This window comes from Homalodisca vitripennis, chromosome X (genome assembly GCF_021130785.1).
Source record: "Homalodisca vitripennis isolate AUS2020 chromosome X, UT_GWSS_2.1, whole genome shotgun sequence".
Lineage (NCBI taxonomy): Eukaryota > Metazoa > Arthropoda > Insecta > Hemiptera > Cicadellidae > Homalodisca > Homalodisca vitripennis.
The window spans coordinates 68,494,000-68,521,593 of NC_060215.1; the positions used below are offsets into that span (position 1 = coordinate 68,494,000).

General features: G+C 31.8%; 1 protein-coding gene across 1 annotated transcript; it reads right to left on the minus strand.

Annotated features, from left to right (window-relative positions):
- Positions 1 to 224: 224 nt before the first annotated feature.
- On the minus strand, positions 225 to 21,789 carry LOC124369139 (protein unc-93 homolog A-like). The gene is made up of 4 exons (XM_046826916.1): positions 20,165 to 21,789; positions 17,401 to 17,530; positions 14,216 to 14,353; positions 225 to 10,274 (listed from the first exon to the last, which is right to left on the minus strand). The coding sequence occupies exons 1-4, from the start codon at positions 21,464 to 21,466 to the stop codon at positions 10,051 to 10,053; spliced, it is 1,794 nt and encodes a 597-aa protein (XP_046682872.1). The 5' UTR covers positions 21,467 to 21,789; the 3' UTR covers positions 225 to 10,050.
- Positions 21,790 to 27,594: the final 5,805 nt, after the last annotated feature.

A 27,594-nucleotide genomic window follows, 5' to 3' on the forward strand; every position in this document is an offset into this window, starting at 1 on the left:
TCAGTATTTCAGTGTAGTAGTTATACAATTGAAGATGTTAAATCATTAAAAAATGTGTTTGCTATTTGGTAGCAAAGCATGTACGTGAATCCTTGTTCTATATTTATAAATAGTGTGCTGCTAGTTTTAGTGTTTTAAATGTAAAGTGATGTTGTAAATCCAATAAATAGCCAAATACCAAAGAAGACTTTAAAAATAATGGAGCTAGGTAATGAATTTCCAAATAAACAAAAGTAACATTTATTATAATATTCATAATAAAAAACATTTCAATATTTTCTTAAGATTTAAATTTTTCTTAACTGAACCTTTCTTAACATCATAATTTCAATGAGCACTATGTCAATGGACAGTTTACCCTATATCTTATCAATCTAATATTAGCATTCTACAGTGGCGTAACTAGAAGGCTAGAGGGATACATCCCTTGAACAGCCATAAAAATCAATAAAATATTCATATAACAGCAATCCAAATTGTTTGAAATACACCAGTGAAATGTTTTACTTCAATCTATGGATAAATTTTTAAATTTTAGATCTATTCATTACCACAGTGTGGTGTGCTTTTCTATCTGATTCACCCCTCCCCCTTCCAAAACCAAATCCTAGTTATGCCACAGACGCTCTATAATCTACTCCTGGTAAATGGACAAAAAGTACCTACATCCACATGTTAAAATGTCCTTTGAAAAATGTGATGCAATGGCTTTCTTTATTGGCTAGTTACGAAGTGGAATAATATCTACAGGTTTCTTTAAATTTGATTCTGGTTCTTATTTAATAGGAACAAGAAATAGCTCTATTTAAAGTATATTTTATTGTGATTTCAAATATCAGGTATAGATAAAATGTGGGTACAGTTTTGATTCCCATTCTTTGATACTTGTGTAGATATTTACTACTAGAGTGGATTGATAACTGTTTACAAAGTCAGAGATATGACAGCACTATTTTGTATTGAGACTATTTTCAATAATTAGTATCTTTTCTTTTAGAATCTGACACTAATTTTCAGCTATATTGGATTATTATTCTGTATTCAGCATTTGTTTTAATTATGCAAAATCAAGTGATTTACAAAAGAAATCGTTCCCAAAAATGTTTTGATGTGTTCCAAGCATTGATATATTTGGGGAAATCATCCTTTCCCCCTTCAATTATCTGAGAAAAGAAATAAAAAATTGTCTTGACAATTTTATCCTGCTAGTAACTTCAGCATTAAATTAACTTCTACTTTTCACGTATTTGCTGATTTTTACACTTTAATTTAAAAAAATTAACTTATGAGTGATTGATTTGTATTGGTTACTTACACTCAACCCTGATTCTAACACGAAAATCTCTGAAATAATTGTGATCTGTTTAAAGTGCTATACTTAGTAGCATTTAGCAAGTTGAAATGTTAAACATTTTCTAAACACTCTGCATTCTATTAATACATAACATTCAATAAAATAATAAGTTAATGCACCCCTCCCCCATATAATATGAAATGGTACGTTTCCCCTTCCCTAAACTTAAATTGAAAGTAACAGTAATGCATAACATTATTCTCATAGCTCTGTTTTAACAAACGCCTTCAGGTTTTATCAAACCTTTGTATCTTCATCAATCACATAGCTAACTCCTTCCGCAAAATAGTCAAATTAATAGTTTTCTTTATTATATATTTACTGCAATGCTACTAAGCGGTCCAAAAAAGCCCTGATTGTGTTAGAGAATAATCTATTGTTATAATGCCGTGACTAAAAGGTCTAAAAGAAGGAACCTAATTCTGTTCTTCTTAATTTCTATGTTTCATTACTTAACTTCTGAGAACCAACTATATCCAAGAATACATTTTAAATTAAAAGTATCAGAATATTTTAAATTAAATAAAAAAATAGATGACGAGAGATTTTAATATCTGTATATCTAGAAATAAAGTTATTCTGGTATCAACATTTAAAATCAACCCCTCCCTGATTTCTTTACCACAAATTGTTATTTAATACGATTCATATTGTTACTATTACACCACAGTTCTCAAAAGTACATATCATTATGCAATTTATTTGATTGTTTCATAACAGTAACTTCTTCAATTAATCTCTAAAATTAGATGTTCTTATTCTCAATGATTTGAAACAGTGCTTTATTCTGTTGGATCTCTAAATACGATAATCCTATTATTATTGCCTATTCTTAAAAACTGTGTTGGCAAAGAAAATATTGTAGCAAGTGTACTTGTAATGCACATAACACTGGTAATGCACATTGACTTCATATGGAAGATTGCACACCTCATAAACTCTTGTTGTGCAAACTTCATGCTTGAGCTGCAATAACATTTTAAACATAACACATTTAAACATAAACATTTAAACATAACACATTTTACACATAACACATTTTACACAAAAGTGGAACAACAGTGTACTTTATAAATGAAGAATTCATAGAGACATCTTCCATATTCATAACACAGTACCTACATGAAAATTATATGCAAAATAAACAGTTTTTTTTTAGTTGAAAGACAGTCAAACATTTTTAATATTTTATAAGAAAATAAATAATGATACAGCCATTGTATAATTATTTGATTAATTTAGGTTATTTTTTTAAACAATAAAAGTTGATCAACAATAAACTATTTATCCTTATCTCTTTAATTTTAGCTAAATAAGCTAAGCATTTGACATAAAACCACTTAGAAGTTTAGAAAATAACACGCTGTACAACTGGTATTGACCGACCGATTTTCGCCAGTCTGCAATAAATAGTGAGGTCAAGGGTCAGGTTATCCATAAGAAAGTTATGGCTTCACCACAGAACTGTAAGTAATTTAACTTTTATTTTTCTATGCTTTCATATTAAATATCTAAGGTAATAGAATATTAGGTCATACTATAGTGTAGTAAGGTACAGTAAGAAATGTCTTATTTCACCAGGCGAAGTAAGGGCTAAGAAGTCCTCTTTGACACAACCTGGGGACCAACAGCTTAAAGGTGACTTCTGAACCATCACCAATGGCCGGGCAGGCAGACTGCTTGCAAGGACAGGATCACGTAGTGGGTCACCAATCGAAGCAACAGCCATGCTAGATGTTGCTTTGACTCGGTTATCTTGACTGCCTTACCCGACCGCCACCATGCATAATATTTCAACAGAGTTAGATAGATATCAACAAGAAACCTTAACTGTTATGAATACTTACTGATATCACAAAACTTAGGTTAAAACATAAAAATGCATTTTAGAAATTAGAACAGATAGTGATGCCGGCCGAATGACCTTTTTCTATACAAAAGTGGTTTGAGGTACAGTATTTCATTACTTTGGTTAGTAATTACTTGTAAAAGGGTCAATCATTTGATTGTACACTTTATTTTGGAGAATTAACAAAAGGCAATTGCCCATAATTTTAATGATGTAGTTTATGCAAGTTCCAAATAGGCAAACGTTAAAATTCTCAGGTCATTCAATGATAAGTATGATGATGCTTTCGTATGACTTAAAATTCTGTTGGTCGCTTGTTGAAGGCTATATAAGTTCCAAGATTCATTAATATCAACAGCAAAGCTAATTTACATGATATACAAAGACAATAAATAAAATAACATTCATAATATAACAACAATAACATTAGCAAAATACAATTCAGCAGTAGACATAAATTCAATCTTTACAGTGACAAAACTAACCATTGAACATATAACTAAAATAGGTACATAGAAAGTTATGTTTGACAAAAGTCTGAGAATATAAACATGATTACAACGTTGCCAACATTGACAAGAAACACTGAGCAGCTGTTAGTCAGCCATTTATCAAGGAAATAAATAAAACAAGATCCATATTTGAAAACAAAATACCACTGAAACAGAAGGTACAATATAAAAATTATTTAACAAGTCAAATTGTATATACAGGATGTCCCAGAATTGTCTACAAATATTTTAAGGTATTATTCCTGTATCAAAGGCTAACCAAAATATCATATTCAAACTATCCAAAACTCTTATAAATACCCAAATAGCTGTCATTTTTATTTAACTATTTTAAATTTGAGAATGGCTTGTTTTAGTAAGTTGAAATTAGGTATATACCTTTACAACCTAAAATTTTAACTATAGAAAAAATTACCATTTTTTAGAATTTTTATTTTATAAATGGCGGTTTTCTAAAATCATTGAGCATAAATTTCTTAAAAACTATATATGATAAAAAGTAATGAGTATTACATTTTAGTTAGGATTTAATTATAAATCCAATGGTACTAAGTTAAGAAAATCAGTTGATAAATAAGGAAAATAATTTGCTTTTAAAAAACAGCACTAAGCAATATCCATGTCATTATGTGATAACACTGTGAGCCACAGCATTCAACCATTTTTATTTTAGCTGCTCTAATCAACAACTGATTATAACTTACATTGTTGATGGGTGGTCATAATATCCTTACCTATTGGAGGTTTTAGGTTTATTAAAAATTCATTAAAACATAAGAAATTAAAATTTGTTTAAGTAGTTAGGACTTCAGGTTGTAAAGGTATATACCAAATTTCAACTTATCACAACAAGCCCTTCTCAAATTAAAAGTAGATAAGTGAAAAAGTAAAATGGCAACCATCAGGTAATTATTGTGTTTTGGAAAGTTTGAATATGATGTTCTCGTTTGCCATTGATCCAAAAATAATACCTGAAAATATTGGTAGATAGTTCTGGAACACCCTGTTTATAAATATGTAAATACAAAGAAGAAAACACTAATCAGAAAATTGTGAAATACTTATTTTTAATAAAACTGTACTCAAGAAGGAGACTGCACAGATATATTATGCTTGTGTGTCACAGAAAATGTCACAGCTTAGCTACTTTATTTCTTATCTGGATAAAACTTGCCAAGAGACTATTGGTGTGGAACTTAAGCAGCCCACACGAAAATAGTCTGATGGTGGCTGGTGTATCTGAATCCTTTCTACTAGACCCTGCAACCAATACTATTGCTAGTTTTATGTGTAAGGAAAATTACTGGTTCCTACAGCATAAACACTCTTGGAATAAACAAACATCATTAACTGTAACAGTAAAAACAGTAAATTTGTTTCATTCATCTGTTTTGTAAACAACCTGTAAATTAGCAGTATGTGAAAATAGTCACTGCGGGAACATCTTGTGGTCAGCAGTGATATCGAAACACTGGCCAAATGTCATTGGACTATTTTCGTGCAGTTTACAATAAATACATAGTAAGTAACCAAAGGGATACGAAGTTCTAATGTAAGCTTGTACTCGTGAATGAATCCTGAGCATTCAGGGTAGATGATGTAATCACTAAGTTTGTACATAAGCAGTACATACAACACTTTCTTCCATGCTTCTAGGAACAGAAGATTTAGTTATTATGTAATCCAGCACAGAAACTTCTGTAGCTATAACCATTTCTTGCATCTGGATGAAGTGGCATTGTGCACCTTTCAGTCTAAATATGGCACCAGCAATAAAAGGTCACCACTAGTTTGAACTAGAATGGTATACAGAGATCAGCCTGGAAAGGTTGCAATCCAAATGAAGCTGCTGCCAAAAGAAACAACCAGACCTTTGACAGATTAATTTCTATGCATAGTCATAGAGAACTTTGGAAGGTCCTGACCCCACCTCAGCGATAAAATCAGAAATGCATGTTTTCAGTCATGATAAGAAAACACAGATTTCACAATAATATTGTATACCAAAGTCATTCAAAAGAGTGAAAAATGTGTTAACAAGAGTCCTATCTTCAGGAGGTCAAAAATGATTTAAAAAATATATTTAAGTTCTGTTTGTGTTTAGGCTACTTCCCTTTACACGTCTTGACAACTAATTACTTGTTTGATACTTATTTGTAACATTTTTGCTACTGCACTTTATTAGTGGTGAACGCTGATGATTATATACTGAAACAAGTAGTTTCAGTAACTATTTGTTTAATTAATTTAAGGCTTATTTAATTAGTGATATTTTTAGTTAGGGTAAGGTTTTTATTTTGCACTTGAGATAACAGACATGTATCAAACTAAATAACAGCTTTTTAAATTAAAGATAACAGTAAATTTTTGTATAATTTAAAATGTAAATATCCATTTAAAATAGAATACTCAGATTAAAATTATAGTTTTAATTTATTGGTTATTATTTGTATTTTATCCTAAAAAAATATATTAAACAATCGTTTACTAAGTGCAGTATCTTGAGACCATAATTAGTCAGGAATAATGCTTAGTTTGCATTTTCTTCTATAATGTGGATAAGTTCTTCTCGTAAAGTTTAAGAGTAGATGAAAACATTTTGAGGCCCTCTTTTCTCTAAAATGTGTGGTAGAGCAACATGGAATTTTTATTTATGATAAACTAAATTAATTAAAAAGTGTATTATACTATGATTGAATAAGTCTAGTCCTTAAATCTTAAAGTTTTCTTTAGAAATAATGCATGATCTGTATTTCTTGTAAGTCAAATTACTTTAAATTAAAGTAGATTAAAATTAATTGTTTGAGTCCTGAATTTTTAATTATATAATAATATACAATAGGATCCTATATAATAAGAATCTGGAGGAATTGGATTTCTGCTCCTGAAGCAAATTAATTTAAAATTGACAAAAAATTGTGTTTGTATGCTCTAATATTATCTGGGGAAGTGCAGCCAGAACTCATTCCTTTTGGGAGATACTCCAGCCCACCAGACTCCCTAATAGCCATTACCTTCCTACCTATTATTTAATCTGTTTATGCATAAATGATTATAGATTACTTTTATCCAAGGATTAAAATTCCTGTATGTAAGTTAAATGAATTATAGCAAGTGAACAACATTATTGGAAATTCAGCTAGATTATCTGAATGTTACAATCATAATACTTAATACTGGACTTCACCCAGCCAGCTTACTGAAATATATGATTACCTATGTCATTTTGTGTGAAAGAACTCAAGTACAAACAGTCAGCAAACATCAGGGAATCAATGTAGTTATTAATACTGGATAATCGTGAATATATCAAACGATAGAGAGATAGAAAGAACTCTTTGAGATCCAAATAAATTAAGATGGGAATATAATCACATAAATATGTGATACAGATTGAACATACATTTGGAATACTAGTACATTCAACATTGTACATTTTTCCAAAACAAATGCATGCTAATATGATTAAATTTTTCTTAAATTATGCTATTCCATCAAAGAGGGTTTTGAGAAGCTTGCTTAAACATATATTGCACAATAATAAATTACAATAGCATTTCAAGTATCACCAGAGGTAAACAGAAGAATAATGATGTTGTATCCATTTTTCAGGGCGTTTCGTAAAGTTGTTGCTGTCAAGGATTAATCAAACAGATCATGAAAGCAGATAGCAAAAGCTGAGGATTGCCGGATATATATTGTCACTATCAGCTTTCTTCTTTACTTCCATGTGATGAGTTTGACATTATCAGTATAGTTGTCCTTATATGGTTAAAACAGTCCTTATAGTTAAAATACAATGGGCGCATGCCGACTGTAGTCACTAGTAGAGGTAAGTGAGCAGATTCTGACTTGACCTTACAATTTTTATAACTTGTTACAACTAACAATACAAATAATATTGTATAGTACAAGAAGGTGTTAATACAGTTGCACATTTTTTATTACAATTGATTCTTCAGTATCTTGTGTTTTTTTGTTATGTCACTGGAGCTTGTAGACATGTTTTAAACTTCTTGTTTTAGTCAGACAAGAATAGCTTACTTACTTAGATTAGCATAAAGTTTAACATCAAGAGTGAAAAGTCTGTTGTGAGACACTAACAGATAACAATTTATTATTATAAATATAATTTGTATAAAGTTGTTTATGATAGGCGTTCAACTATAACACCATTAAACAAGTGGTTTAGAAATATGTTATTCACGTTACTTTTGAAAAGGTATGACTGTATCTTGGAAATAGTTAAACCATGGTCATATGATTGTTATTATAAAGTTTGAAAATATTTGTTTGTAGTCTGTAATGCAATACTGTTGGAGGTAAACATAAAAATATGAAAAGGTCTCGAATGCTGAGGGTGTTGAAGCTGTATGAAAATACTCTCAATAACCTGGTCACAATAATTTTAACCAACTCTAAATCCAGTATTTTCAACAAATGGTCTAATTTTGAAAATTTCAAGAAATTGATGAACAACATGAGGGATGGGTGAAAGGGTCTAGGCTGTGTGTAAGCCTGAACTACTGGTTTGACCTTGACTGACTAGTGATGTCAGCAAAATATCATTATAAAAATGTCAATTTATATAGCACACTCAGTATGTATCTAGCAACAGCAATATTTTCACATCAGATGAACTAAAATCCCACAAAATCTTTGACGATAAAAATTGTATGGGCGCCCAAATATTAGGACTTAGTATTAATATCTTATACCTGATAGATTATAGGCTAGTTCCAAATAACATGTATGCCATCAATTGATATAATTATGTAATTTGTCCCTTGACAACACATTTATTGTCTTTGGAAATGCTTTATTAGTACATTTGGTTTACCCTATCCAAAAAATGAGCAGTGAACATTTTTTGAGTTTATTCTTTCCTACTTTGTTTTATTTTTAGTTACTTTATTAGACAGTAAATATCAAAATGAGTGCATTTACGATATTAGTGTAATAGGTAAACATATTTTAATCTAACAGTTTGTATAACATACATGAGTTTCAATCAAATCAAGAATTGAACATGAATAATTGAAATTGAAAATTGTACAGTATATTTTTTAAACATTTGAATGAAGTATAAGAATGTGGCCAAAGCAGTTTTATAAATACTGTCATGTATTTACATCTTAGCACTTTATTTTTGTTCACAAAAAATTGTTAGGAAAGTATTTTCTAGTAAAGTATTACATAAATATATTAATATAGGTTAAGAACATTATAATATTAGATATTTCCTGTCCTAACACTGCTCTGAAATTTGAGGAATCTGTTATTAAATAATTTACAGTAATTTCATTTTAATCTTTTTCTAAGTGGACTAGATAGGCTAAGATTCTAAATTGAAATGAGTCATCAAATAATAATGTATAATTTCAATGATGATAACAGTTTTATTCCTAAATTTAAGCTTGCTTGACGGTCATAACACATTCACATTAATACAAAACTTAATTTCATATATAAAAAAGTAAATGTTTAAATGCCTACATATTTATAGTTATTTAAAAATACAACTGATACTATTTTTGTAAAGTTCAACAATACGAATTAGCATCTGTTGTTTATGTAGTTTTTTAAATTTAAACATATATAAATCTGTTTTGAAATTTCTATTAAAGTGAGGTAAATTTGTATTAAGAGCGAAGGTGGAAAATATTTGAAAATCATAAGTGATGTATACATTTAGCTAAATGATTTCTATTTTTTAATTATTTTTGTTATTGATGTAATATATTCAAAACTGTTCTTGATTAACTGTAGGAGAAATTATTTGGAAATATATTGAATTATTTGGTTGTACAAGTTAATTTGGTAGGGTTGATTTTTTTAATTAATACATTTTTATTTTACATTATATTATAAAATCTACTCAAACAAAATAAATTAGTTTTTGTAAGTTGCATGTAAAAATATAGATAAAAGAACAGTAAAGATGAAGTTCTCTAATTTTTAAACTATGTACCTTTCACTATTAGGTATTTTTTTCCATAATCTATTACTTTTGTCTTATAATTTGTACTTGGAACAAGATCTAGCATAGTTACCTAAAAGTAAAGTAACATGATTTAACATTTTACAAAATAAATTTCTATGTATTGAGTGAATTTGATATCACAACTTCAATGTGAGGTATTCCTCATTATAATGTTTATCTGCTCTCCCCACTCTTATACCTCCCCCTCTCCCAAATACTGTTAGGTGCGGTGTTATTGTCTGTGGGAGATATTTCTCCGACGCCGCAACAGCACAGCAAAAGGCAGATTACGACGAGGGCGGTGGCGGAGGTGGTGGCGGTGCCACTAGGAGGTGGGGACAGCATGGCGGGGTCACAATGCTGCCAAGTTGGTCTTGTGGTTCTGAGCCAGCCGCCATTCTAGCACCGTGTATGACACTGCAGTTAGCGCCAGCACCACGCTCAAGAAGTACAACTTGAAGTGGTTGCAAAAAGCACCGTGAACACTGAATGCCAGAGCCAACCCCAAATAGCGGAAAAAGTAGTGGTGGCCTATTGCTGGCTGCCATGTGTCTGGATAAATAGCAATCAGTAGACCTGTAAAATCACAATATACACTAAAGTAACTTGTTTTTCAATTTTTATGTTGATGATTAGTTGATAATACCTACCAAAAGCAGTCCCTTTCTAAGTCATAAAGTTCTAAGGATATTTTGAATATAAAACTATAACACTGTTGTGCAATATCTTCTGTAGGAATTATACTGTATAATCCTTTGAATTATGGCTTTTAGATTAAAATAGCAGAAATAATAACTTTATTATTAACATTTTTTTAAATAAAAAAGCAGGATAGCGTTATTAAATGCACCCGTAATTCACCTATAAATTTTCTGTTTGGTCGCAAAGCAAATATATTCTGCCTGAATAATGTTTTCTCAACTTAACCTAAAAAGTTCTAAAATTGTCTATTTCACAAACCACGTGTGGCTAACTTTTAATGTCTAATGTCAATTGTTTTGGATTAGTGACAGTTTATAGTTTCAATTGAAAATTTCAGATTGAATGTCTGTCTATAAAAGTAATTCAAGAATTAAAAATGTTGCTTGTTTCATGTAGAATTAAAAGTTACTGATTCCAATGAGTAATTAATGATCATACAGTACCACACAGTTCCAGTAGTACGATTTTATTAGACAAAGCACTTTTCAATCATAGTTAAATTATTAAAAACCCATGTTCATAAAAAGTGATTTCAAAGTAAAAACTGTTATGTTACCAATTTATTTTATTTTATATTTCTTACTCCTCAACTGAGTTTTAAGATGATTAAATAACGCGGGTTAAACGTTGTGCTTTGACGACAAGGGTATTCTGTTTACTTTCTTCAAATTACAAAATACAGACAATGTATGATTAGTACACGAATTTACCCATTGGGACATTTAATAAAGATCATGTTAAGCAGTGGCAGGACTTAACCAGCAGGACCAAGTCTACGACAGGGCCATAATATGCGGCAGAAGATCAGTATGACCTTGTAAACTCAAATAACGGCTAAGTGTCAAATAAAGACAAAGAAGTATAAAAGGAAATGTGTAATTTCAGCTCTCATAAGGTAGTAATCTAAGCAGAAATGGCAATTGAAATGTGTGCCAGAAGGCTTATTTAAAAAGAGATCATAGGTGCTGAATTACTATTCAATAGTCTGGTTGCTTTAAAGGCATTGGATGTCTGTACTTATGAGTTTAAGGTAGTATGGAAATGTAGAAATACTTTAAATATACTGGCAGAGAGAAAAAATTGAGCCATGGAGATATTCTTGGGAAAATAACTGATACTCTGGCCAAGAAAGACTCTGAAAGCAAGTTGGTAGACCTAGAAAAGGGCTGCAGAATTCCCTTCTCATACAGCAGGGATGTTCTAAATGACTGGGAATAAACTCAGACCTGAGATGAGGAGAAAGTACCTAGATCTTAGAAAATCAAAAATTTCCTTATTTTAAACATTGAACTAGACTCCTAGACCTAGGTAAGGAGGATATATTGTTGGTACTTAAATTCGAACAGGATACAACCCTCTTCATCAGCATCTAATAAAGATGGGTTTAAATCTCACTGACGAATGCAAACTCTGTGGAGAAGCAAAAGAATCAGCAGAGCACATGTGACAAATATCATGCTATTTATGCATCAAGGCAAAGGTGTCTAGGATTTATATGAGCAAAGGTCAATGGAGATCAAGAACAGGATTCCACAAATGACATAGGTTTGTGCACAAACTTCAAATTTTACGAGGACAAGTAAAGGAGGTACAAAAGACCTTTTAGGCTTAAATGCAGGGTCTTAGATCTAGAATTAAAAATAGACAGTTAAATAAAAACCCAATTTGTACAAAATTTGTTCTCTGTTCATTGCCTTTCTTAATATACAAGATGCATAAATTATCTGCAGACAGCCAAATATTCTTTTGAACTACCGGAATTCAATACTGAAAGTTTAAATTATTTTACAAAATTCAGTACTCAAAATACTCTATTTTCTGATGGAGATTGTTAAATCTTTTGTCCTATACAAAATGGTGACTGTTTAAAGGTTCAATCTTTTTCTTAATGCAACAGATATCATTTTGTAATGACTTAAGCTTATGAAGTTTGGTTTGTAGCATTGTGTTCTAATAATAAGGACCTTTAAAATGATACGCATATTAACCAAAGATTACACTTACATTTCCATGACACTCACCATGTGCTGTTCCCCCAATGTAGGAGTGTCATGGGTATTGCATAAAAAAGTAGTTAAGATGGCCATATAACATTGTGCAAAACTTGTAGATTTTATCTGCTTTGGTTTAAAATATTAAGGTATTTCTAGACATTTTACACTCTATATATTAATGACATCGAAAATGTAAGTAATCTTAACTGGACAATTGTATGTGCACACGTCTCTACTTTATAAACACAAAACTTTGGAAGATTTAGAAAGCATAAGAAATTTAAATCTTAAAAAACGTAAAAGACTTATTGACAGTCCATGGAAATATATCAGTTGGTTTTGATTCCACCTCAAATTAAACAAATCTTCATTTGAAAATATAAACTGACAATTCAGTAATACCATCTCATAATTCAACAAAATTTCTGAAATTCATCATTGACAAAAATCTAAACTTTAATGATCACACAGCACAGTTTATTACCCTCTGTTTGAATCTATGTACAGTAATATTTATGCACTTTTTACTCCCAATTAGTTTATGGAATTAAAATATACAGAATACATTACCAAAGAACATGATTACGGTTTTATTGATACACAAAAAATAAGTATGTTACATTTCTGGTATTGGTTATATGGATTGATGTAAACAAAAATGTAAGAACTTACTGTTGTGACAGTACCTAGTTTAGGTGTGTATAAATTGTTACTTTACATGGCTATGCCAAACAACTTAATGTATCAAAATATCCACTAATAATAACACTAGGTGTAAAAAAATATTGTCACCACAAGGCTAATTTCCAAGCTATACTCTAAACTAAGTATCATTGAGTATCATTTATCCTCAAAATACTGTATGTATGTAAAATTAACCTTTTATTTAGTTTATAGGCTGAATGGGTTAACTAATTTAAATCTGAGTTTTGTCACGTGGACTGTCTTATTTAAAATTGAAATCGTCTACATGGCTTGAATCAAAACCGCTACAAAAACATAACACACTTTAAACATACTAATTATGCAAGTTAGTAAATTTTTATCATGCTTAGACCAATGAAATTTAATTATTAATGTTACATATTCAAGTATCTTTGACTGAAACACCTTTTTCTATTAAATTTTCCTTCAAGATTTGTTTTGTTTACAGGAATTCCAACTGTACTAGGGATTGCGCTGTCTTTCTCACTTTTTGCCAAGGATATATTTTCCTTTAGGAGATCTCCTGAAAGTGTCTGTCTTAATTATTTAATTTCCATTTCCAATAGGATTAAAAATTTTAGAATTTTACTTCAGAACTTTCAGTATTGACAGTTCAGCCAAGCAAACAACACCTACCGACGAGAACCAGTGAAGTTTTTGGCCTCCACGATGATGAAATGACTCTGCATTAGAGATATACTGTATTATAAACTTAAAATAGGCATAAGTGCTATAAACATTATGTCAGAAGTGCAAAGACTAACATTTATGAGATGACATTATTTTCACCCTGTAATACGAGCCCAATGCCTTGTAATTGTACTTCGTCAGGTTCAAAAGTGAAATCTGAGGTGCATAAATACGTAATTACCATAAAGCTGTTTATATCCAAACAATATTAACAAATATACTGAAGGCAAATTTTTACTGTTCAGGATCCATTTTAACTATTCAAATATATATCTCCTCATAATTAAAAAAAATAATTAAAAATAGTAAAGTTTTGTTATTACTGTCAGAGCTTATTAAATACAAAATGTTGAGAACAGAAACAGATTTTATCACTGGATTTTACATATTATCATAGAACATTACACAATCAAATTTATTACTCACTAAAAGTAAGGCACTCCCAGATTGAGTTGCAGACACCCCACACAGCACCAATGACATATAGTAGTGCTGGGTCATCTCCTGTCGGCTTCCATCTTAGCAGCACCAGGATAAGGCAGGAATGAAACACGAACCCTACAGCTGCACAAAAGAACAATATAAGTGAAAGTAGAAACCAGCACTTAGCAATTCTCATAGCTCTGAATACAATCAATATTTTTATGTTGTGAAAATGTCCACTCTTACCATAAGCATTAACAAGAATGGTGAAAGGTTCTGATACACCCAGTGCAATACAAATATGAATTAAATATAAAAGTTTGATTGTTAAGAACAATTGTTTTGTACTGAATCAAGATATTAATAAAGCTATTCACAAAAAGAGTGACAATAATTTGTGTACTCGCAACATCCTCTCCACTTACAACCCTACTCTTGAACAGATTATAAATGCCAACAAAAATATATTTAGGCTTTGCTTATGTTCACTCCCTATGTGAAAATTATTTTACCTGATGAATTTGGCTATGGTGACACTCTAGTAGGTTTAACCCCTTTTAAGACATACATTTTGGAGGTGTTTTTATTTGTTTTTAAATTTTAAAGCATTATCTGTTGAAACAATATTTGTTCATGGTAGAAATATATACTGTATATAATACACAGTAAACTAAACTCATAACTCACTAAACTTATATTGTAGTCAAAGGAAACAATTTTGAAGTCCTTTGTCTTAAGTTGCTTATTGATGAATCATGCATGATTTGAAAGTATGTTAGAATTATGAACATTTTCTACAAAGTTGCAGTTGAATGGCAACCATTTGAAAATATTTAACCCATGAATGAAAAATAATGGGTATCTATTATAGCCATCAGCTGTAAATGCAAATATACTGCAGGTGCCTGTTATATTGGATTTTAACTCCATCTTATATCATAAACTCAAGCAACTGATTTATTATATTTACAACTCAAAGCCTTTGCCCATAACAACATTAATAAGTGAATGACATAATTTACAGTGCTGTTGGTTAATTATTACATAGTACAATAAATATTTTATTTAAAATATAATTCCATAACAGACTTCTTTGTTAATGATTTCTCCAAGTCAGCTCGATATGGAAGAATATTCAGGTCATATGCAAGGCTGGGAGTATTGTTACTAGATATAGGGTTTAAGTGTATTGGTTTTCAGGTTGATATATTTTTCCATTTTCTGAAACTTGAAATATCAGTGATTAGTTGTATTATAATTGGAAACTTATTTTTGTTGCTCGTACTCGCTCCACCCAAAAGTAGTGTTGTGTATTCCACATAGTCAATAGACACATACCTGTACTTTCTTCAACGTGCATATATGAAACTCAACACTCTGAATATGTTTGTTACCAACAGGAAACACCATAATTTCAAATTATACTCAAAGCTCAACTTTCAAACTTTCTAATTAAGATTAGAAAACTGTGTTGTCAGGACACAATTCTATTTTGCGAGGCCATGGAAATTGATTCTGATATGGAATTGTGCACTGGTTTAAGGAAACGGTTTAATTTAGTTATCCAGAAAAATCCAACTAGATTCAATAGAATAACAGAAAAATGGCTTAAGAGTAATGTTTTTTTATTCTGTGGAAGATTTTTTTCTTATGATATTAGTACCTTTACCTTTAATTTATATTTTGTCTAAGGTTAATTTTCCCTACACAAACCATAGTATTTTCCAGTCCCTTTTCCCAAATTCAAAGAATAACCTTAGAAATAAGCACAAGTTGAATATACCACCTTATTGTTTAATTGCCATCCATGTAACCTACAAGCTGAAAGAGATTTCCTTATGTTTATTAGACATCTTACCTTGAGGTTGAATGGTAGAGTAGTGATGGGAGAATCGAATACAGAATCGAATAGTATTCGAATACAGCCAGAGTATTCACGTATTCGAATACATCAAAATGGATTCGAATACTTTTGAAATGAATACAATTTCTCTGGAAGAATTGAATTCAAACCTGGAGTATTCGTTTATTCTGACAAATAGTATTCAAATAAAATATCCAAGAGCTGTATTCGTATTCATATGATGTTTAAAATGAATACATATATGGAGACTTTGAAATAAATAATTTAGGGGAGATTCATAATTTGAAAAAATAATTACAAATTTTAATACTTTAAAAAAAGTATAATTAATTGTATGATTATTAAATTTAAAAATACATATTATATTATATATCATATATATATATATGTATATATATATATATATATATATATATATATATATATATATATATATATATATATATATATATTATAACTGAGTTACAGTTCTAAGCAATAAAAACAAATATGAATATTTATTTTATATAGTTGTGTAAAAACAAAATATTATTGAGGGTTTCTGGCTTCAGTCTATTTCTACGGTAATTAGTAACAGGACCTGCTGTGGAAAATAGTCTTTCAGACGGAACTTAAGTAGCAGGTAAATAAAGATATTTCTTCTGAAGTTCGTATATCATGGGTATGACTTGTTTATACGAGGCACCAAAAGCCAAAGTATTCGAATACATATTCGAATACAGTGATGAATTCGTGACAAACAAGTAAGACAGGTCCAGACCTGTCTGTTAGAAACGCTCAGCTGAGCAAAAGAATTCGAATACAAGTATTCGAATACATATTCGAATACAGGGGTGAATTCGAATTCACTGTATTCGATTCTTTAAAGTATTCGATTCTCCCATCACTATGGTAGAGAGGGCTAAATAGCCCTAACTCCGCCTCTTAAATAAAGGCATATTTCATTTCATATCTTAAGTTTTTTTTTTTTTTTTTTTTTTTTTTTTTTTTTTTTTTTTTTTTTAATTTAGGAATGATTTTACAATGTTAAAGATTACTTAGAAATAATCGTTATATTTAAAATAATGTGAAATTAACTTTAAAAAAGTGTATGTTAATTATTTATTATGTTTGTTGAGTATTGTTTTGGCTTAATCCAAAGTATGTAATATGAAATATTTTTATCAGAATTTGAATTAGGTACAGTAAATTACAGTTTAAAACAAGATATAGACTTTGTTTAGAAAAAATAACTTGATTATCATTACTGGTAACTGGATATAAAATGTAACTTTAAAGTATTGTTCTAATAGTTTGTAAGTATTGTTGTAAATAAGTTACTCACATATTACATAGAGCCTCTTTATTTGCTGTAGAACCAAACTGACAGTGCACCCGGCAATACACTGTAGCACTCCTAATGCTACAAATACCCATGTAACATTGTACAGGTCCAGGGAGCACACCACATATGACTGTAACACAATACCACATTATATATTCAGCTGAGTAAAATTTTTAAAAGTTAAATTCTAATCTTGTAGAAAATTTACAAGTTTAAACTACTTAACATTAAATAAATACAACTACTTTAGACTGGCTTTTTAAACACCCCTTCTATAGTTTGGATGTGTTTGTTATGAGAATTAAAACTAACATTAATATTTTTACCCTAATAAGTTTTATGAAATGGTTGCTTGTAACCAAAAGTCAATATAGTACAGTCAGTTCCTGTGTGAATGATATGTGTATTACTTAAGACAAATAGAACTGTCATTATCATTCATAATCTTGAAAACGATAAATTATTCACTGAGATGGTTAAAGAATAAATAATTAGAGTGAAAATTTGATTTAAACTGTAGCTCAATTTCATAGAATTTAAATCAGCCAGAAAAAAAAGAAAATTCATAGTTTGTTTTAAATTTGTAAGAGATCAATTTTGATTATGGTTTTTTATATATTTTTAATAAACAAGCCAGAATAAAATCGGAATAACAGATTTGTTTAAATAATAAAATAATACAACAAACTAACCCAAAATGTTTTAGGAGTGGTAAACTAATGCAAATTTTATACGAAACAATCATTGTAAGTAAATAGTGTTGTCTAGTAGTATTAAAACTATATCGTACATTTTGAGATTTTGCCTCTTTGAAACCTTAAAAACAATTTAATTTTTCATTGGTTCATTTGATTTATATAACCTACAAAGTAACTACAAAGAAAGGTAGGTAGGCTAAGTTTTGGGATTTTTTATGAAAAAAAAAATTATGGTTGCCTGTAAAGTCGGTTTTACGGGCGAAGATTTTACGTGACAACGTCTTTTTCTCGGTAGAATATTTATTGATATGAATATTATTAAATTGCACAATAGGAACAAGGAATTGAATGAAAATAAGAATTGCACAAATTTTAACTATAGAAATATATTTTGTTTACTAAAACATTGTACATAATTTGAAATTAATTAAAATTTGTTATTGTAAATGGTAAAGTTGAATAAAACATTTACTAAAATTGGAATTTGAAATTCTTGCTAAACACAGTTAAATTCTAACTCCGCGCGTGGTGATTGGTCGGTTTAGTTCGTTTGTTTGGTCGCACTGTTATGACAGGTTAGAGGTTATAATTTGTTATTTTAAATGTTTGACTAGCAATACGCGCTGTTTCTTCTCAATCGACTGAATTACGATTGATTGCAGAGTGATTTAAACTAATAATTTACTTAACACTATCAACATTTGTCAATAGTATGACATAACCTATAAACTCAGTTTCTCAACTTTTGTGTCAATCTAACAATTAATCAATCAATCATAGTTTACGATAATGAAATATCAGTGTACAATTATTTACCTTTATTGTTGTAGTTGTTGTAAATGACGAATCTAAGCACTCCACATTTTCACGAATAAACATAGTTATCTGCTTTATCCCGTGCGGCGGACCCACAGTTATCTGCTTTATCCCGTGCGGATCCCGTGCGGCGGACCCACTGGACGGGCATCATAACGTTACCGGGCGTTACACTTTTTCATGAGTGACTCCGAGCCGCAACCTAATTTAAGACGTTGTCACGTCAAAAAAAATGCCAAATGAATGAAAAACAGAATAAATAGAAACAAAACCAGAAAACAGAATAAATGAGAAATTTGGTTCCAAATTAGGGGTATTAATATTTTACAGTTTGGGTATACTAGAAACCATATGTGATGCTAACATTTTTCTATGAGACTACCTGCAAATTTAAAATTCTACAGATAGCAAAGCAATTAAGAATTTTACAAAAAGTAGACTTTTACATGTGATCAACTTGTTATGTTGTTATTTTTATGAGGTTTTATGAATAACCAGGATAGACTTATGCATGGGAATATTTGTTAAATATGAGTTGATTGATTAGGTTTTAGGATCACAATTTGACACCATTCTTGCGTTAAATGTAGAACAAAATGTTTTAACTACTTTCTAATCTAGATTTAACTGTCAATAATTGAAATGGCAACACAAATCCCATCACTCCAACAGCCTACATATTCTGGTTTGCTTGCTAATACAGTTGAAGTTCGAGTGAGCTAAACGGGGCATGAACTATCTTGAACACAGACAAATTCGGATAATTCGGAAATTTCAATAACATATCTTAATTTATAGAAAAACTCAGTGTTGATTAATAAAAATTATTGATTTATACAATAAATTACGTGACTTGCTATTTAGCTGCAACCAATAGGCGCGTTCTGACACCGTTCATTATTGTTTGAAATAACAACGGGCAGACGGCAAAACGTGCCGCGCCGTGGTGTCCGCGCCTCGACCATCGAACATAGACATGGTATCTTCAGTCGTTTTGTATACGCTTCTTAATATATTATTAATTAATTAAACGGCCTCAGTTAACCGGTGTCTTGGATAATTGGACATCTACTGTATTTTACACTTACATGAAGTGAAACTGCTGTTGTTTCAGAATAAAAACAATTGTTTTAACTAGTTACTTTGAGAAGATTTGAACTCAACAACAAAAATCACAATAACATTACAGATAAATAATTTACACAAAAAACTTATTTGTTATCAAATTGAAATAAATTTAAATATTTCACCTTGGTAAAATCTGCATACATGAAACCTTGAGTGAGTCCGATGTAGAGGGCAAGTGGCACCACCAGTTGAAGATGTGGATCCTTGAATGTGTCAGTCATAACTTTGTAGGACTTGGCAAAGTCATTTTTCTCAGATGAATCTTGGTAAACGATAAGACGATCAGTGAAGACCACAGCTACGATCCAAGCCATTATACCGAATCCGATGAAGACACTGGCCAGAAACATGCAGGATTTGCACGGGAGTACTAGTGATGAGTCGTCCGAGGAGGATCTGTTGGTAGACAAGTCCGGAGAGGGGAGACTATGGAAGTCGAAAGCCACTGGGCACGCAGCAGCACCACATATTCTCTCTCCCACTTCGTCCAACACGTACATGGAGTCTATCGCCACACGAGTGCTGTGGACATCCTGTGCAATACTCCAAGTGTACCACATCACCATCCCTGTCAGCAGGTTACCGAACACGAGTCCACAATCTTGAGTGGTCTGCATCCACCTCGCCAACTTGTGAATTATCGCGTCCCTTCTGTTGGATACTTCTACGTGTTCTATTTCATCTTCTTCTTCGTCAGACAACACGAACGAGTACTTTGAAGCGAGTGCCATCAAGGCTGTGACCTTCGCCCCGGCTAGAGGCCCTAAGCTGATCCCCATTATTAAGTAACTGGGGATCAGAGTATAGAGTTTCGGATAAAGATGAGCCAAGAAAAAAAGGAACGCACAGCCATAGCTCACATTTATAGTGGTATTAGTGCCCAGCCGCTTGATGATTGCGACAATGAAGAGAGACGAGAGAGAGCCGATAGCGAACAGAGATCCTAGCAGTAGAGAGCCGATGTCGGCACTAAGGTAGAACCACTTGGCGGAAATTCGTGTTCCGGTACCACCACCACCACCCGGAGGCCACCACCACGAAGAGATGGAACTCTGAAGACCCAACAACGGTACAATTGCAGAAGTGAGTAGAGCGTTCGCCAAACACAGCGCTGCCCAGTTCTTGTGAATGACACGCCTCGAGTAGACGGGTCCGAACTGTGACGGAGTGGAGCGCACCACGCCGATCAGACGACGAACTGATGATGCACCTGCACTGCTCGACATGGAATCACGATGACGTACGTTGTTGGCAGAATTCTGTTGGAGGTGGAGTCCATGGAAGTGGTGATGACCGATAGTGGCGCTTGATCTAGTTGATCTGCTTGACACCGGGGAATAAGACGTTATGTTTGTCTGTAACAGACAAAATGCAATCCTAAATGTGTCTATCACTTTTTTAATTGAAACTTGGTCATATTTCATCCACAGTAGATTGGAATTTGCAATATTGTACTGGGGGAACGTATATTTAAAATCAATAACTGGTTTGCAGAAACAGTTTATAAGATATATCAAGAAAAAGCAGGGAGTATAATCGGCATTTCATTTGTTTTTAAAACTAAAAATCTGCCTCTCATTTTTTGAGTTTTTTGTATGATTATAAGGTATTAAAATTATTCTATTTGAGAAGCAAAAATTATAAGTGAACAAACGAGTAGCCTACAAAATAAAATTAGGTAATGCGGCGGACGTACGCCAAAGCCGCCAAATACATTTTTTGCCCAAACACGTTATTATTTAGCAAAATTAAATTGTTTAATGTTTTACCACCAGAAATAAAATATCAGAATTCACTTGCTAACTTCTTTGCAAACGTTGTAAAAATTGGCTTTTTTCAATATATATTCAAGGCATACTATTTAAGGTTGTTGTTTGATATTGAATGAATATAGATTTATACTTATTTACTGTATCTGTATAGTGCTTTCCCTAACCGTGTTCAGAAATTAAATGTTTGAGTATTTATGTGAATAATATGTAAATATAGCAGAATTTTATTATAAACTGAAGAATTAGTTTTCTTATAGACGATATGTGTATATGCTGTGAAGACACACCAAAATACATTTAGGTATATTTTATTCTCATCATTATATTTTAGTTATGAGATTTCATTTGTGAATAAAATAATAGTAATATATTTGTAATATGTATGTATGTTGCTGTTTTTATGAGTGTAAATTAGAATATAATTGAACTTAATGTACCTTACCTCCATATAGGGTACAGCTTGGAGGGTAAACCTTTGTTTTTTATAATCATATAAATGTATGGTAAATTAATATTTTGCGTTGGGTATGTGTGTGAGAGTGTAACTAGTGAAAGGGGGGAGAGAGAGAGAGGGGGGGGGAGGAGAGAGAGAGGGGAGAGAGATACTATAATCATTCATAAATAATAATAATTTAAAGGATATTGTGAAAAATGTTATGACATAAACGTAACAAATTTACTTCATAGTTAATTACATTTTTGTCATGTATTATAATGGTGACACATGAAGAATAGTTGCTAACTATTATTTTAACTTTTAACTATCCACAACCAGAAAGAACAGCGACTTCAGTAAGAGATCGATAAATAAATCCCTCTTCCCCACCCCCATAAACACGATGAATTGCTGTTATCTGACCTAGATTTGTTATAATACATACCAAGTATTTATCGAGTTATTTTCTTCCAGAATAGGCAAATCTCTAACTGTTGCCAAGGGAAAATTGTCATGGCAATTTCAACGCATTGTTCAGTAGGAATTCATTTCGCAAAACCTGCCTGTTTTCTGCCATTTCGAATGATTTAGAAGAACGTTGTGTTATCAAAGAGGCTTTAGTATTTCGGGTCATTGGATACATGAATAAATGGACGACCTCGGATAGCTTATCATAAATTCCACAAGGGATTTAGCAAATAAGGGGACTAAAAGTCCTGGGCTCCTCCTAGAATATATTTTTGTAAAGTATGCTATTAAATATTCAAAACACTGAGAATTGGCGAAAACATTGGTTTGAATGGTTTAACATTAAAACACAAAACATTACTGATAATGTACTGTTAGTGTTGGTAATGATTACTTGGTTCGACTACGAGAGTAACTTTGAGTTAGCCTGATCTTGTCGTTATGATAATAATGGTCTTTTTTTGTATTCCCACTGAAATGTCATGGTCTTAAGGGTCTTTCATTCCGGCGTTGACATTATCTTGTCGTTTCTACAAAGTTTGTGAAGAGTCCAACTGTGACTTGATATACCTCAGATTCTGCTTACCATCCATGGTAAAACATGAAGTTATAAAATCCATTAATTCTATCAACAACGGTGACCACAGATAACCGAATGTTATAATGATTGATTGAATGACCAGAGTATTTTGTGATCTGAACCTGCGTTGAAGTTTACACATCCTCCTACCTTGTCGTGTGAATGAATATTAATGATAATTTGCAAGGTGGGGTAGATCTACAGGTAAATTCTGCGAAACAATGTAAATAAATTTATGTGAATTGCTCTCTTAAAAAGCAATATATTTTATGATTACAAGAGAGACAATCAATTTCGGTTATAAATTGCTTTTCCTTATTCGCAGAATATATATTAATTGGTCTACGTAAACCGAATAAATTACCTTATATTGCTTGATAAAACCAATAACAACGTAATAAATTCAAAGTCATGAATTGTCTGGGGTCTACGGAGTATTATATACTTGTGTTCAAATAACATTTTCACTCTTCAACCCCTTTAATAATTAGGCCTATTGAAAAAATAGACATAAAATGCCCATAAAAGTAATTTCATACCATAATATAATAATTAAAACTCTATAATTAATTGGTCTATATACAGTAAAACGTTACTTTTTATCTGTCTGGGCGTTATTTTATGTAGTGTTCACTATATTTATTTTTCCTAGTTATATTATTCTCATACTATGGTTATTCATACACAATAACTTGTTTAGTATGCTAAACAGATTTATATATGTTATGTAGTTCGTATATGTACATACACTACTATCAATGTAATTTCCATGAATTTTGTAATGAAAAATAAACCATTTAATATCACAAATTCGCTGCAAGGGGCGTTGGGATATTGATATGAAATGCGATTTTTCTTGAATAAAAATGACTGTGAACTGTGTGATTTTTATACGGACAAAGGTATAATATATAACTCTTTAATTGCCACTTGCACAAAAGGATAGTAGCTGAGACATTTAGGATTCTTAATCTACGAGCTTATTATGTAATAAAATCTGAATAATAGGCTACTAAAATTGAAATGAAAAATTAAGTTACGTTCTTACGTTGTGGATATTTGAACTCTTGTTCAAATTATTCCAGAGGAATTACTTCCTTAACTGGACATTATCTATGTGGAAGAATTCAGATTAAAGATAAACCTTACGTTAAATAAAGTTACAAATGACTTTGTTAAAACGTTTATATATTGGCATTTAATATATTAACTATATAGTTTTCTAGACTTAAAAACTGGAAGCTATTGTCTAGAGACAATATAAACGTAATGATGAAATAATGTATTTATATTTTATATTTATAAACACAGAAATAAACAAGCTAAATTTTAATGTAATTCCCATGATTGTAGCGCTAGTAGTTAGTGAACGGGTAGTCCTTGTCTAGAAGTTAATGTTCAAACTCGGGTATCTATACTTTTTGATCCTAAAGTAACCTCTTAGGCCTCCCCAAAATAGGGGAGGCCTTAATTATTGAGAAGAATGACTGGTCTCATCAAAGGCGAAATGAAGCGGCTGGGTATGGTTCGAATGTACCGAGTTCAAGACCTCGATATTGCAAAGCTTCTGACGCGGAAAAACTTAAGAATTTGAGATTTTATTTATTAATAACTTACAATAAACTTAGATTCTAACGTATTTAATCTGTGATTACACTTCTGTTAAAACTCAAACTGTCACTCAGTAAAGTTACATAGGAGCTGACTTGCCTCTACAGCGGATACGCGCTGGTTGGAGGAGAGGAACATGAGATGGCTAGAGGCAGCGTGGTTAACCAGTGGCAGTTTACGGTCCAAGGGGAGATCGTGCAATCTCCTGTCGAGGGCGTGGTAGATGCTGCGGTCAACGCTGCGGACATGCTTTACTGGCTGGTGACCCGTGTCCAGGGGTCTGGTGGTCGCGGCCGTGGAGTTCCTGGCCCTTGTCCCTTTGTTCAGAGGAAGCGGACTGTATAACGTGAGACCCTCGGGCCCAGACACGGCCGCGTGCAAGTTGGGTAAACTACCCATTAGTTAAGTCCATAAAATCTGAAATTACTTTTCGGGTGTTGAAGGCATTTCCATCAATTCTGCTCCTTCAACCGTACCAGAGGCTCATAAACTTCGGGTACGAGTATTACTACAGCAAGGCACAAACATTCGCGCACGAAACATTTGACAAACATCGTATAGGAAAACCAGATATGTTCATTAATTGAGCACATTCACGGATTAAGTTGCAGGGACAATGACATTTTACGGTACACAAAACACGGAAATAGATTATAGAACATTTACACAGTTAATAAATCGTAAAACTTCAATAGTTTTTATCACAGAAGAAAGCTCTGTTTTAATCAAATCACCATCTATGATTGTCTTTAATACTGTTGTGTTCCGCCTCTGTGGACTAGCAACACTTCGTGTGCACGAACACTCTACCTGAAACACAACCAAAATGACAATATTGATAACAGATTACTGAAGATGCAGTTCTACACTGTTAGTTTTGACGATGTGCTAGAATTAAAATCTACATTTTACTAATAATGTACTAATAATTATACTATTTATTTAACAAAGGTATAATAAATATTGTTCTACCAACTAAAGTTCTCGGGTTGGCAGCTCTCCGCTAAGAGTGCAGTTATGTTTGGAAAATATATTGTTATTCAGACTTCGTAAGTATTATTATGAAAGCTTAACTGGACTAATTTAAACTTTTATTTTATTCACCTTTTAAATGTTTTTATATATAGGGGGAGAAGCCGCAAGCAAGATATTAGCAAATTTATTTTCGACTGAATATCTTATTTATACACTTATGAATATATCATTCCTAGACACTGCCTAGGTGACGGTAGATTCTTAATAATATTATGGCCAGTAAAATACACACCGTATACCACTCATCAGTCTTTCCCTAGCTTGTATTGTTTTATTCAAAATTTTAACCTATTTTCTTTAGAATTACATACTTGATCAACGCACACTTTCTGGGATATTATTTTATACGAGCATGCACTTAATATGTCACGTGGCTGGGACTTCCTTACCACGAGGTGAGATGTATCACATAAATATCACGTAACCGTACTATGGTATCTCATATAATCAGGTGTCTCATAATGAGGGCCGAATTCGACATGTCCACGAACAAAGCCTTGAATTACAATAAATCAATTTATAATGGCTTGGTAGTTTCTGAGGCTATGAACGATTTTCTGGTACTTTATATTTTGAGCCTCATACCATCAGCGAGTGCCCTATCCGAATACAAACCCTTTCAGTTACTAACTTCTACCAGACGGTGAGAGGGCTCTCGTCTATTTTGGTAGTATCTTTTGCGTCGTTCAAGTAATTTGGATCTTATTAGTTAGGTTTTTGTAGAGTCTGATCGACCATTAATTCTGTGGCATTCCGAGATAGCAATACTTTTTGTTCTGTCTGAGACAAATCATCAGAGCACTAATAATCTCGTAATTGTCAGGCAAGATTCGTCACATCTAACAGTCTCTTCATGTGTTACTCACACATCAGGTTTTCAAAACAGCGATTTTTAATTAGGCGACTCTAGAAAATTTTACGTTACAGCGCTTCAATCTACAGCCAGTGGACCTAGAGTTCAGGTGCTGTACGGCCACGAAGGACGTGGCAGCAGAGTGGTTTAGTGCGGTAAGAATCCCACATAACCGGGACGCCGGTACCTTTTGAAGGTTCCCTCTGCTTAACAAAAAAAAAAAAAAAAAAAAAAAAAAAAAAAAAAAAAAAAAAAAAAAAAAGAACTAGGTCTTTGCGCAAGACAATATGGAGACGTAGTTACCAAAAACATTTTAATCATTTAATAAGGTACTGCCTGCTGAACAGCTATTACGATAAATCCCATCACCAGATTTGGTTTAGAGGATCACTTTGCTTCACTCAGCGACTAATAGTATTGGGCCAGACAATATCTGTACTGTTCTGACTCTGATAGTCCTACCACACATTTTTTGACACTATCAATCATAATTGTTAGCTCGGTGTAAGCTTTAGAAATACACTGTCAAGTCAAAATAATAGACTATATCTATTGTAGCCTCTGTGAATTCTTGGAACTTGACTCTTTGATGAAACCAATACTGATAATTCTCATCGATTCCTACACAAATAATATTTTTTATATACAGAATTGTATTATACCATTTAAATTCAAGTCTTAGGAGACATTAAAGAAGCAGTTAAATAAACAAATACACCTAAATTGTAAAAAATAACTTCTTTTAACAACAGAAAAAATCAGAACATTCGATATCTTCAATATTTCAAGTCCACCTG